This window comes from Molothrus aeneus, chromosome 3, assembly GCF_037042795.1.
Source record: "Molothrus aeneus isolate 106 chromosome 3, BPBGC_Maene_1.0, whole genome shotgun sequence".
NCBI lineage: Eukaryota > Metazoa > Chordata > Aves > Passeriformes > Icteridae > Molothrus > Molothrus aeneus.
In genome coordinates, this window is record NC_089648.1 from 95,902,377 (window position 1) to 95,915,285 (window position 12,909).

Below are 12,909 nucleotides of genomic sequence, written 5' to 3' on the forward strand. Positions count from 1 at the left end.
TGACATATGTTTCAATTTTTAGATGTCCTCACCCAAGTCAGAATCAAAATGGTTGAACTTTCTAAATATCAACTTGCTCTTCTAAACTGCTTGTTCAAAATTGTTGTTTGAGTATGTAAAGACTGTGCTGTCTTTACATTTTACTTTGAAACATAATCTTGTTTTCCCTGCTGCCTTTTAACATCAAGTTACAAGATTTTCTTAGAGCCAGGCAGAGAAGGAGAGACAGATGTGATGAACGTGCGGATACCAGGGAAGTAGTTTCCTTAGCAACAGTAACCAGCTCCAAGCTTTTATAACTTACCCTTGCCCTACTCATGTACTTTTTATTTTTCTCCAGCAATTCTGAAATGTGGGCTCTAGACGCCAACGATGAATTTAATCCAAATGCTCTCTACGCTGCAGAGCACAGCTAAAGAAAAAATTACATGTGGGTTCCTCCCATCACCAGCATTAACATAAGTTAGTAAGCGTGATTCAAATCAGCTTTAAAGCATCTTGTGTTCAAGCAGATCAGGCAAACTGTTTTACTGAGATAGATAAGCCTCAATGCTGACCCCTCGTATCGTTCTGTGACACATCCATCACCATCTTCCAATGCCCAATTAGGTGTTGAAACAGGAAGGTGAGGAAAAAAAAAGAACAGCTCTAGGCTCTCTGGGATAAGAAGGCAAAATGAAGCAATAATATCTAACTACTTTGCATTTTTCTTCCAAAATTTCCAAATAGTCTATGAAAGGTCTTATGCTTAAAAAGTATCCTATTTTTTTTGAAGTTAGGAAATATAAGTATAGAAAGATTTAATGCCTTTCCAAAAGACACTGAATTGATGGTGGAGAGGAATAGAGAAATCACAGTCTTCTTCTTTGTACATCTCAGTTGGTAAAAATCCCTGGCTTCCTAACCCAGCTTCTGTCACAAAAGGTCTTCAATACAGTGTGTTAGAGAAAGTAACAAATACTTCCATCATTTATCTTTATGTCAATACAACTAAGAGAATAAAAAGGGGTGTTTATATATAATTGTAGAAGTCTGTCTCTTTTTGTGATGTAATGACAATAAAGGCATAGCAAAGCAGGGCTGTCCTCTTTGCTTGAATTTTATGGAGATATATTCCTCCCCAGATTTTTTTCCCCCTGACAGTCAGAATTATTGTTTTGCCTATGCCGGCATGCTATAAATATTAGATCAATCTTATTGGCTATAACTGAGATAGCTTTCTAGCTGTCATCAAGAGTGACAAATATTCTGGCGGGATTTCCTTGACAGGCACTGGCAGAGCTAAATGCTTTTGCAGACAACCAGAAGTACCAGACTATTCTTTCAGCTAGGAGGCACCATGTGCAGTGCAAAGATGGCATTGCCCACTCTGCATGATGGCCATTCTCTTGGCCTGTACTCACCTGAGTGTCTCTGGGGCTGGAAAGCCAGACTCCAGAATCAGACTGAAACATAACTTACTGGACTTACATCTCTCTCTGTGTAGTAGACACCTGACTTTGCTGCTACAAACTGAACCAAATAAGTTTGAAATTAAAATTGATTCAAGAGCATCAACTTGAACTTCTTTGTGCTTCTTGAAGAAATTTCTATGATTTTTTTTTCCCATATGAAAAATATCTCCTTAATTCCTCAAGTGTTTTGACCAGTTTGCAGTTTAAATCTGGAGGACTAAAGAAAATTAAATGTGTTCTGTCAAATAGAATTCAATCAGCAATATACCTCAGCTTCTTTGTCTTCCACCAACACCACTATCATAATTTTGGCTGCAGATAAACTGCTGATTAGTGAATAAGATGTCTCTGTACATTGAATTCTGCCTAAGTTGTCACGGCTGAAGAAGAAACATTTCCTCCATTTTGACAAGGCAGAACCTTATCAAACCTTGGTGCTTTCTGGGCCTCACTGGCAAGTCTTCTCATGAGGCAATTTTTTAAAAACACCACTTAAATAGATTATTTAGCTGCTTTATAAAATGTCTTTCTTCTAGAATTTCCATGTTAGAATCGCAATGTGTAACTGCTAAGACTGACTTGCTGGAGCAACTTCTGTTAGTTGTTAAACAGAGTAAGGATTCTTTGCATATATACATATATATACATATATATATATATGTATATATATATATGTGTGTGTGTGATTTGCTAAACAAGCAGTGAACAAAATAAACCACAACTAGCTGATTTCCTACACATAAATCTAAAGAAAAGATTCCTCTAGAATCATACTTATAAGCTTTTTAACTTATAACTTTTGCATATTGCTTACATTAGAAACAGTGAGCTAAAAGTGGTTCCAGTCAAGGTATCCTATGACTTTGAAAATTGAGTTTACATGTCGAAAAGACTAAGTCCACCTCAATCACCACAGTCCTACCTGTGAATATAGTCAGACAAGAATGTTTCTATGAGATGTTCAACATTATTGAAGTATTGCCTGGGAATGAAGCATTTGCAGCAAAGAGCTGCCATTAGACTGGGAAATCCATCTTTAATTCAAGGCTTAGGGAATTATTGGTAGATATCTGTTGATATTAATCTTTCATCAACAGTCAAAATACATTTTTTTCCAAATAAGCTTCTGCATTACTGCACTGATGCAAGTTTAACTACTGCTTTCTAATTTTTTAAATTTTATTTTATACTGTGCTATGCTAAGTTATATTAATAATTTTTCACAGATTTTGGGTTTTTTTGACAAAATCAATGACTGATAACCAGGTATATGTTTCAGCCTCTCTGGATCCTTACAAAAGACACATGAAAATGGAACTGCAACAGAAGGAAATGTAATTAAAAGAACAAGAAATGAATGGGGGAATAGGGGAATTTAGACTGGACATTAGAAAAAGGTTCTTTGCCTGGAGGATGGTCAGCCACTGGAACATACTTGGTCGTGGCTCCAAGCCATGGTCAGAGTTCAAGGAGTGTCTGCACAACTCTTAGTCATATGGTTTAGTTTTAGGTAGTCTAGTGAGGAGCAGGGAGTTGGACTCAATGATCCTTATGGGTCTCCTCTTACTGACAATATTCTATGACTGTGAAAGATAATGTTGTTCATACTGCTTTAGTTTTGAATTTTTCACATGCAACCTTGAGCAAAAAGTATATATTTTAAAATTAAAATTATTCCCTAGGACAGTAATTGGGATGTTGTATGCCCTTTCTGGGCTAATTAATAAATCCCAGTGGATACAAAAATTTCAGAGAGAGGAAAACCAGTATGAAACCACTCTCCTTTGTACTAAAAATCAATGAAGTGTCTTACCATTATACCAAAAGAATATATGAAATGAGTGCTTTCAGATTTACAGATGAGACTACCCTCTTTCCCAGATGTAAATCATATTGGGAAAGAAATTACTGAAGAAAATAAGGGGATTGCAAGACAGTTCTACATAAAATAGATTTTTCTTGAATATTATCTCTTATTCTGCATATATTTTTATCCTAAACAAAAGTTAAAGAAAGAAGAAAAGGTATTAAATGAGGTAAGCCCCTTCCAATATGAGAGCTGATAAACCAAGAAATACAAAAGTTCATCACTCCTAACAGAGTGATTAAATTGAGAAAGATTCAGCACAATGTAATTATTTGATAAGATAATCACATATGCATACTGTGAAGGATAGTGATATAAATCTCATGCAAAGTGGCACAATGCTGAAAGAATTGAATAAATGATGTTACTCATAATTATTTTTCATTAATATACGGAATTTCAGTGTTTAAAGGGTGTCAGTGGTGAAAAGGGACACCCCTGTGTGAGATTCCTCACTCAGCATTGAGAATAAACCTTTCTTGAAACATCTTCCTTAGTTATTTTTTAGTCCTGAGGTTTTCAAATAACTTTTGCCCATCCCAGGGAAATATGCTGGACATTATAATCTGGTTTACAGGTGTGGTAAATATCCTGAAGTTGATAAATGAATAGCACATAGGTATGCCCATGGACTAGGAACTACTCTCCAGTCCAGCTCCACCTGCTCATTTTTGATGGAGAGCCCCATTACCACAGACCTGCCAACAAAGCTTTATGCCACTGGTCTCAAACCCATCTCAATAAAATGTGGGGTTAGTTAGCAGGTTAGGCAGGTTAGAGAAGCTGTCACCAGAGCCAGATTAAAGAGCACCTGTGTAGGAGCTTTGCCATCAGATTTCAGTGGTGATGAATCCTGTGGCAGGTGGCACTGAGCTGTGAAGGGCAGGCCAGGGTACTGCCAGTCCTTGCTGTTCTCACAGCACTCATCTGTCTTCATCCTTGCTGTCTCCATAACTTTAGTATGTACCTGAGTTTGCAGATCTGAAAGGGTAGATCTTCACCAACATAACACATCATCTCCTTGTGCCCTCTTTCAGGGACAGTATAAGCTGAAAAAATGTTGTGTTTGGTCCTGTTTTAGAGAGTGTAAAAATCTATAGCTTTTGATAGGGCTTCAGAAGGGCATTCATGTTCATCTTTTCCTGTACTCGTTGGGAAAGACTAACACTTAGAAATCAACTGTACTTGGGACTGATTAAAAGACACCTTGAATTAAGTTGGTAAAGTTTTATACTGATATTTTGCACTTGGAATTAACTTATCTCCTCCCTCTCTTCCCCTTTTGCTCTTTCTCTATTTCACTTGTTCCTATACATGTCACCATAAATTATTTTTCTCTTTCTATGAAATATACTTCTGCAGAGCAAGCTGTATATAACATTAAAGAGCAGTTGAGAGATTAACAGGAGCACAGCCCTTTGGAAAACTGGGAAGCCATTTCTCACCTCCCTTCGGAGAATACAATGGACCATGACAATAACAAAGCCTTGTAATGAATCAAATACTGCAAAAAGTATCTGAAATAATATTGATCTTTTGTCTGTCATGGCCAGAACTGCAGACATCCAGGTCAGTGCTAGAAGTGGCAACACCACACAGGAGCTCCAAAGGGATGCCCTATTGAAAAAAAGAGAAAAGCAGCATATTGAAAAAAAATATTAAAAGCTCACCATTAAATAAAACATATTTAAGGATGTCACTTTATCAATTTAACTTGAAAATCATAGAAAAGAATGTAACACTTGTACTTTACATTCTACAGAATATCCTGTATTCAGTTAATAAACTCATTTGCAATTTTTAAAAAAGTATTTAAATGTGCTTAGCACTTTATTCAGTGTTAGCAAACACAGTTGTCATAATCAAACTATTGTCTCACATGCACTGTATAAGATTTGTAACAAGAAGATGTAAATGATCAGGACTAACATGGCATTACTGGCGGTGGTGGCTGACAAAGCTGTTGTTGAAACTACTCCACACTTGGCACATTTGAGCGTCAAACCGCTATGAGGCTCACTCATCTGACTGCAAACAAACAGAACACCCACAAAAAGAACAAAATATTGAATTGTCACCAAAAAACGTTGCTACTGAAATTTAGCTTTTAAATATGACGTCATGCAGAAAAAGTAAGTAGACTTATTCAAGATGAATGCTCTATATTGTTGCAAAACTGTATTTCGTACTTTACATTACTGTTAGCTTTACATGTTAATGTTATGGGGCTTAATTTCATGCAAACTCTATTTCTTCCACTTAATCTAAAAAAGGCCCCAAATTTGATCAAAAACTGCTCAGTACACTGAAGTAAACATAAGCACGTGCTAGTATAGACACACAAAGTGAAATCCCTCTATTCAGACCTGATGAAAAACTGTTGCATCCAAACACGCTTGAGAAAGAGCACAGGTCACTTAAAAGAGAAGTGTGAACTATGGACCATTACAGAACATTAATAGGGAAAGAAACCTGCAAAATTTATTCAAGCCTCAAATTAGTATGTCCATACTGTATAGACAGATTTTTACAAGTGACCTGCAGGGCCCATTAATATCTGGAATGGATTTATTCATGTCATGTGAAGGTCTGAATACAGGGCTTGAAACATATGGAAACTGATGAAATAAGTATCAGTTGGTACCAAAAAAGGGTGACCTGTTTTGCCTTTTAATACAACACAGTACACAAGCATTAAACTCAAAGCATTTTGCATAGACAATTGTACCTCTGCACCTGTCAGGAGAGTTAAAGGACAAAACCTGGAATTTAAGTTTTCCATACAGCATGCAATCAGCTTCTCAAATCAACTAAAAAAATATTTTTCCTATTCCTTCTCTTTCTGCTATCAGAAATGGGAGTAACCACAGCTGCATAAGATGTGACATAGCTGACAGGAAGGATGTTTTACTTATTTCCAGCTGGAAAGTGGTCAGCATGGTGAAGATAAGTAACATTTTGGGGTTTTTTTCCCAGATATTTCAACCAACTGAACTCTTTGCTGTTGCCAAATCCAGCACTCACAAGACTTTTAACATACTGTCCAAAACAACATTGAACTCCAGTATTTTCCACTTTGAAAAACTAAATGAAGATTTTCCACTAAAAAGTGCAAAGTATATTTCACATAAAAAGGCAGTTTCTTCTGTAAGAAAACAGTGAGAACCAAGACCTTTTATAACATGATTTTGGGGTGAGAAAATAACTCAGTGAATCCACATCAGTTGGTATCAATTAAAAATATAGATTAAAGAATGAACTAGAAAAATGCCTTGGGTAAGTATGAACTAAGCTTGTGAAAGTACTTTCTGTCTTTCCCTTGCAGTGCTTCAGCATTATTAGACTGGATTATTCTCTTTACCTCTACAAAACTGCTCTGGATCTTGAAAATAATAATAGAACTTAATGTGTGTATAAACCAAATGTAAATTTTCAGCCTGGGTATTTGTATACGCTTCATCTTTTAGCAGGATAAGGATTGAGGTTGTGATTGAGATCCATCAACATATTTTTTCCCACTTGTTGATTCTCCATAGGCTTATTAAGGTGATAAAAAGCATTTGGAGTTAGTATATTTTGCCCCATTCACTTGTTTTAAATCCTAGGACTGAACTTTTGACTGAACTTTTGACAAATATAAGTTCAGTGTTTGCCAGGAAGAATGAAGTTGCCTTCCTGAGAATGGCTGGCAAAAGATACTTGAGGAATGAGTGACAATCACTTTTCTAGAGGGGATCAAATGATGAACCAATTTCTATGCCCCAAAGAATGACTCAAGAGATGTCATCTGCCAAGTAGTATCAAGGAATGCTGTTGGTAAGCCACCATCTCATAATATCACACAAGTTAAGATTGTTTCTCATTAGGGTATCTACATCTTTTCCTAAAATAGCTGGTTTATTTCTAACAGAACAATCTATGATTCTTTATCCATTTATTTTAAAGATAGATTATTTTAAAATAAAATCTTTCTTTACTAATTTGCACAATTAGAAAACAAGCTATTTGTTTCATCAAGAAAATAAAGTATAAGCAAATAGATTTCTATAGCCTACAACTGAGTAGCTTGAGGAAGAAAAACAAAACCAAAAGCAGTTAAATCTAAGTTTGAATATCTCTACAAAACTTACAAAGCCAAACCTGTGGCTGTTCCAGCTCCTTATATCACTGAAAGTAGAGCATATGTGAATTTGAATTGGTGATTACTAAGTCATTGCTACTTTTGAAATAATTTGGGTAGTTTTATAATAGTCTAGATTTCACTAGTGTTATTACAAAGTTCAGAATGTTGATGGAGCAATGTAGACAAAAGTAAGGTTATGAAATTAGTACTTTCTAATGAAAACAGATGAAAACAGAAGAAATAAAAATACAGGGTTTGGTACATGTTTGTCAAAATGATGGTGGAAGAACTGAAAAGCAGAAATACTTGATTGCATTAACATGAAATGCAAATCACACCAGCTAAAGTATTTATTATAAGTGTACTCATCAAACTTATTAGGAATGCTACTGTTAGTTATGTGTAATAATGTAATTTTAAAATAATTAAAAGTGAATCTGCAATAACTTTGCCCATAGCAGTAATACACATAAAAGGAAAATACCATCATTTATCATTGTTAAAAACTCAGATATTGATGGAGTTAAGCCACAACCTGGCCCAAAGTACAATACTAGAAAATACAACTGTAAAAAATCATTATTCAAAGTTTAAATACGCTTTCATAAGCATTGGGAAGGTGATGATGCAGTTGTGAAATACTTTTCTCCAATATGCAATGAATATAGGTTTGTTGCTGCAGTACTTCCTTGTCACCCACTCTAGAACAGTTTCTGATACCACCACTGTCATAATCTTTTCTTCTCTTGATAATAAAATTTTTTTGTGTAAATACAAGTAAATAATCAATAAGACACATTTATCTTTTTTTTTTCTTTTTTAACTCTTTACCTATGGGAATTTTTTTACTATGATGTTATTTTACACTAATTTAGAAAATACACATATGTAGATGTTATGTAGATGCAACAACAAAGGCAAATTCTTAATGTAGTCAAAATGGCAGAATAACATTGACCTATGTAAGGGGTATATTGCTGTAAAATACATGTTATAACTATTAAAACAAACGAATAACATTTCTTGCCATAGTCATTATATTTGACAGCTAGACAAAAATAATCAGTTCCTTCAGTACACACAGTTCACAAAACTGTTATCCTAACTGCAACAGCTTTACAAATGTAAGCATCTTGTGACCTCTGCTCAGATTTGTAAATCCTCATTCTTATTAACTTAATACTGTTGTACCTGTGTTTTGTTATATTTAGCTTTTTTTGTTGCATTCCCTCAGGATAATGCAACAGCAGCTTTTGAGATTATTGGAATCTGTTAGAAACACTGTTACACTGACATAAAAGTTCATAGCACAATCAAAAGAATTTTTGTTGAAAATCTGTAATTGAAAACTGGTGATAAAATTTTAATATGCTTTAAAATAACCCAGTTGTTGCTTACCCCGCTCTGTGTTTGAGTTTTTTATCTAGGATTCCATCTCTGGAAACAAGTTTATTAAATACCAAAATGCCAATCACCATGTTGACCTGTCAAACAGAAAACAAACAGTTGATCTTTCAGTGCCTAAAATAAAATATTGTATCCTGGCTCTCTTGTATTACAGGCCAGCAAAATGCCTCCTCTTACATTTCTGAGCATTAATGTAGCAATGTCCCTGAACACATCAAAAGGTTGTAACAAAAAGGTGACATAATCACACACACTGCAACAGGCTCGTTTTGGGACCTTGAATTACGCTTGGTATCAAACTGTATATGTGTACATGTCTGATGGCCAGAAGCTTGAGTAATATAACTTTAATGTTTTGTCAGTTTTAATTGCACCGATATATATCGTATTCCAGGAAAACTGCTGCAATTTGAGTTCCCTGCACAGGGAAGAGCATAGTTCCTTTTTAAACATTTATGGCCCATGTGGGTGTTCCCACTTATGCAGAACCTGCCTGTGGTTTTCCATATCTTCCTGCACCTAAATCACTATGTTATTCACCAAAATGCCAGCTTTGAGCCTTGTTTGGCTGCAATTTACTATTTTTGTGGACCAGATAAATTCCTGGGATGTCTGTTTAGCCCCACTAAAGTAAAAGGTGTTATGATCACAAACATGGGTTAAAGATCTAACCTAAAAAAGATTTAAATGTTAAAGCTGTCAGACTTTGGCACTTAATGGACATATTAATGGCATTTAATGGACAACTTAATGACTGTTATTATCCATTTGTATTATTGAACTGAACTCTATTAACCTGTCTCTGCATGGCCCTGCAAATAGGTAACACCAATTTTTGAATCTATTAATGTTCCTTTTTTTCTATTTATTAAAGAAGGAAAATCCTTTTTTCCTGTCAAACTGGTTTTTCAAAACCTGTGCCAAAATATCTAATTGTTGCTAGTCTGCCCTGCCAATTCTTTTTCAACTTTATTTTCAGCATTAACATTTTTCAGCTGGTGTTATATAATTCTTTGGCTTCACACACTTAGGCTGAAGTGGCTGCATGGAACAGCTCCTTTCCACAGCTACCAGCTAATGGTAGGGCAAACTGCAACTGTGAACTTCCAACATCTCCGAACAAAGACTTGCCAATTAAACAGAGAACATACAGTTACTTCCATGTGAAAATTATAACTGGCTTTTTGTAAACATCCTTGGCTCCTCTACCATGACAGGGACTGTGAGTTGTACAAAAGGATCCTGGCTTGACTCCACGCAATGATGAGACAAACTCTATGGGAGTAGTAAACATCCATTTCAGGAAAATTCACGTAGATGAATAGCTTTATCTTTGATGACTAATAAGACTGATTCTCTTTTACAAGAGAAAACCAGAAATAACCAGTGAGGATAGAGTTATCACAGTATAAAATTTCTGGAGTGGGAAGAGGAATTAGATTCAAAATCTGTAAGGGAAAAATGCTAAATAAATTGTTGTAAAAAATCCATACAGACTGGAGAGCAGATGTCTGATAGCTGATGGCACAGGTAGGATGTAATTCATCTTACCCTGAAGTAGACAGCTGAAATACTTCTGATGATTTGATCTCTAAAAGTATGTATTTTTCTTCACTGACAATGAAATATGGCTGGGATAACTGACTTAGATGCCGAAATCTACATTGCAGATAGCTACAATTAGGCAGAAATTAATCCTACACCTAAATGCATGTCCAGAGATGTGGAAGATCAATACACAAATGAGTAACATTTCCCAGCTATGAAAATTTTTTCTTTGCCTTCAAATACAGTAGCCATGGAGAACTTGCTGGCAGGTTCCACTCCTTCTGTTGCTTTTGCTGGCACAGCAATCCACTGCCAAGCAGCACTCTATCAAGACTGTCACTGACTTTCACAAGGCAGTGACAATTGCGTAGATGCTGCTGATAATAACTCAGTGATGCCTGTAACAAGTTTTCTGTGCCACTAATCAGTACATTATTCTTTCACAGCTTACTGTGTAAACATGGAGAGATAATTGGTACAAAGAAGTGATATAATCAAATGAATCATGCATTCAAAATACTGAAGGTGTGTTAAACAGCAATGATCTCAGTATTTACAGCAAAATGCAATGTTGATGTATATCTAAGCTTTCTAATGGATATAGCACTTTCTATCATTTCATACAAAGATAGTGGGAATTAGATTAATGTTTACCAAGACAACAGCAGCTGCAGGTCCAACGAAAGCATAAAGTAGCCCTCCTTCCAGAGACAGCCAGCAGCTGGAAAGAACATTAGAGAAGAACTAACACAAATTAAAAATAAGCATAACACACTGTCAAGAGAGCATTAATAATTAATACAGCATATTTTTCTGATGTATGAGATTCATATGCACACACAAAAAAGAACTGCTTTGTTGATATGAAGAAGTAGAGATAGTGAAAGACAGAAGTGAAAGATATTTCCATTACCAGTGGTTAACATTTCAAAGTCTTTAACATGAGTTACACATAAACTGAAATGACCAAAACATATAAAGACCAAAACAGAAAGTAAGTTTGCAAAAATTTATTGAATCTCTAGTCATGTATGATGAGTTAACTGAACAGGCCTTGCCAAATAGGCATCTAGAAACATTTCTAGCTTACTATATCTGATAGTTCTATACTTAAAAGTGATGAAATGGTCAAGCACCTGTAATATGGAACTTCAGAAAAAAACAGGTTTCTACATATCCTGTAATTTAATAATTGTTATTAGAACTACACCTTAAAGACAATATGTCCATTAGAGAAAAATCATATAGGATATATGATCTGTTCTGTATTCCTTCTAATATTTTGCAAACAATTTAAATGTATATTTTAAAGCATCTGAAAACTGTATTTTCTGGAAACCTCCTAATCTCAAAGAATTTGTCATTCTGCATCAGAGATTTCACTAAAAACCATCAGATTTCCAAACACAGAGCACTTACAGAATCAAATTCTAAATATTTGATATACTATGATGTAAAACTTTTCAAATCTGCAAAAGAACAGGAGCTACACACACTGAAGTAAATGCAGCTGTGCTATTTTCCCAGTGATTACACATTCAAAGAACAGCATGTTTATTTGAATGCATGATCACACCTACATATGAGGAAACTAGCACATACATTCAAATAATTTACTTGGATTTCATATCCAGAAACATTCACATCAGAATCACACATATCTTCTTTATTTTCCATCAGTGCTTTTGTACGTTCCAAAACCAAGTAAAATAACTGCAGGCACACCATAATATTAATGGTCTGTTATGGCTGGTATTCTCACTGCAAGGAACAAAAGCATTTTCCATTGCAATGAAGCCATGTGAAAACTGTCACATGAATGCAACAGCACCAGTGTGCTAAATTCTGGAATGATAAAAGGATGCAAATAGTTCCTATCTGCTTCACAGTTAAAAAGGTAGTACATGCCAAGCTATTTTACATCCTACTTCAAAAACCACCTACAACACTAATGTTGAATTTATTTTTGCAATGGCAAAGAAAAATGCTTTCAAATTTTTCTGCAGTTTTTCCTACTGTTTTTTCAAAAGCTAGGTTATTATTATCAGTCTGGGAACACAGACTTCTGAGAGGGGGAAGTGCATTCACAGAGCACTTCCTTACCAGTATGAACTTTCAAACTTAGTGAAGATGACCACTTAGAGTAATTAGGACTTGTAATAAAAATTTTCATGTTAATGGGAGGCAGAAACAGCAGTTCATAAAAATAGTTGTTGATGTATTGTAGTTTGAAAATAACTTCAGTTACCTGTGCTGAAAAAAGGGTCCTAAATAAAAAATAAAAGTTTCTTTCACAAAACACTTTGAGATAAAGGAAAAATGTTTCCCTCTCTTTTCCATATTATCAAGTAAAATGGCTGTTCAAAAGTGATTTCTGCTAGGAGGCAGAGCTGGAAAAAAATGTAGAGGTTGTCCTTTTTTTCACTTAACCTCATTTTTACACAATCTGAATTTTCAACAGTCTGGATTTTCACCAGTGTGTGACATCATTATTGTAATATATTTAACAT

At 35.1% G+C, this 12,909-nt stretch overlaps 1 protein-coding gene across 6 annotated transcripts in view; it reads right to left on the reverse strand.

Annotated features, from left to right (window-relative positions):
* Positions 1-12,909, reverse strand: part of ADGRB3 (adhesion G protein-coupled receptor B3) — a 446,706-nt gene that overhangs the window by 26,788 nt on the left and 407,009 nt on the right. For 5 of the 6 annotated variants that reach the window (XM_066547462.1, XM_066547457.1, XM_066547461.1 and 2 more), the window contains exons 22-25: positions 11,054-11,120; positions 8,843-8,928; positions 5,251-5,349; positions 4,767-4,938 (exon numbers count right to left, since the gene is read on the reverse strand). In XM_066547462.1, coding sequence (XP_066403559.1) covers positions 4,767-4,938; positions 5,251-5,349; positions 8,843-8,928; positions 11,054-11,120 — 424 coding nt within the window. The remainder of the gene's footprint in view (positions 1-4,766; positions 4,939-5,250; positions 5,350-8,842; positions 8,929-11,053; positions 11,121-12,909) is intronic. The other variant, XM_066547459.1, reaches the window with a different exon arrangement.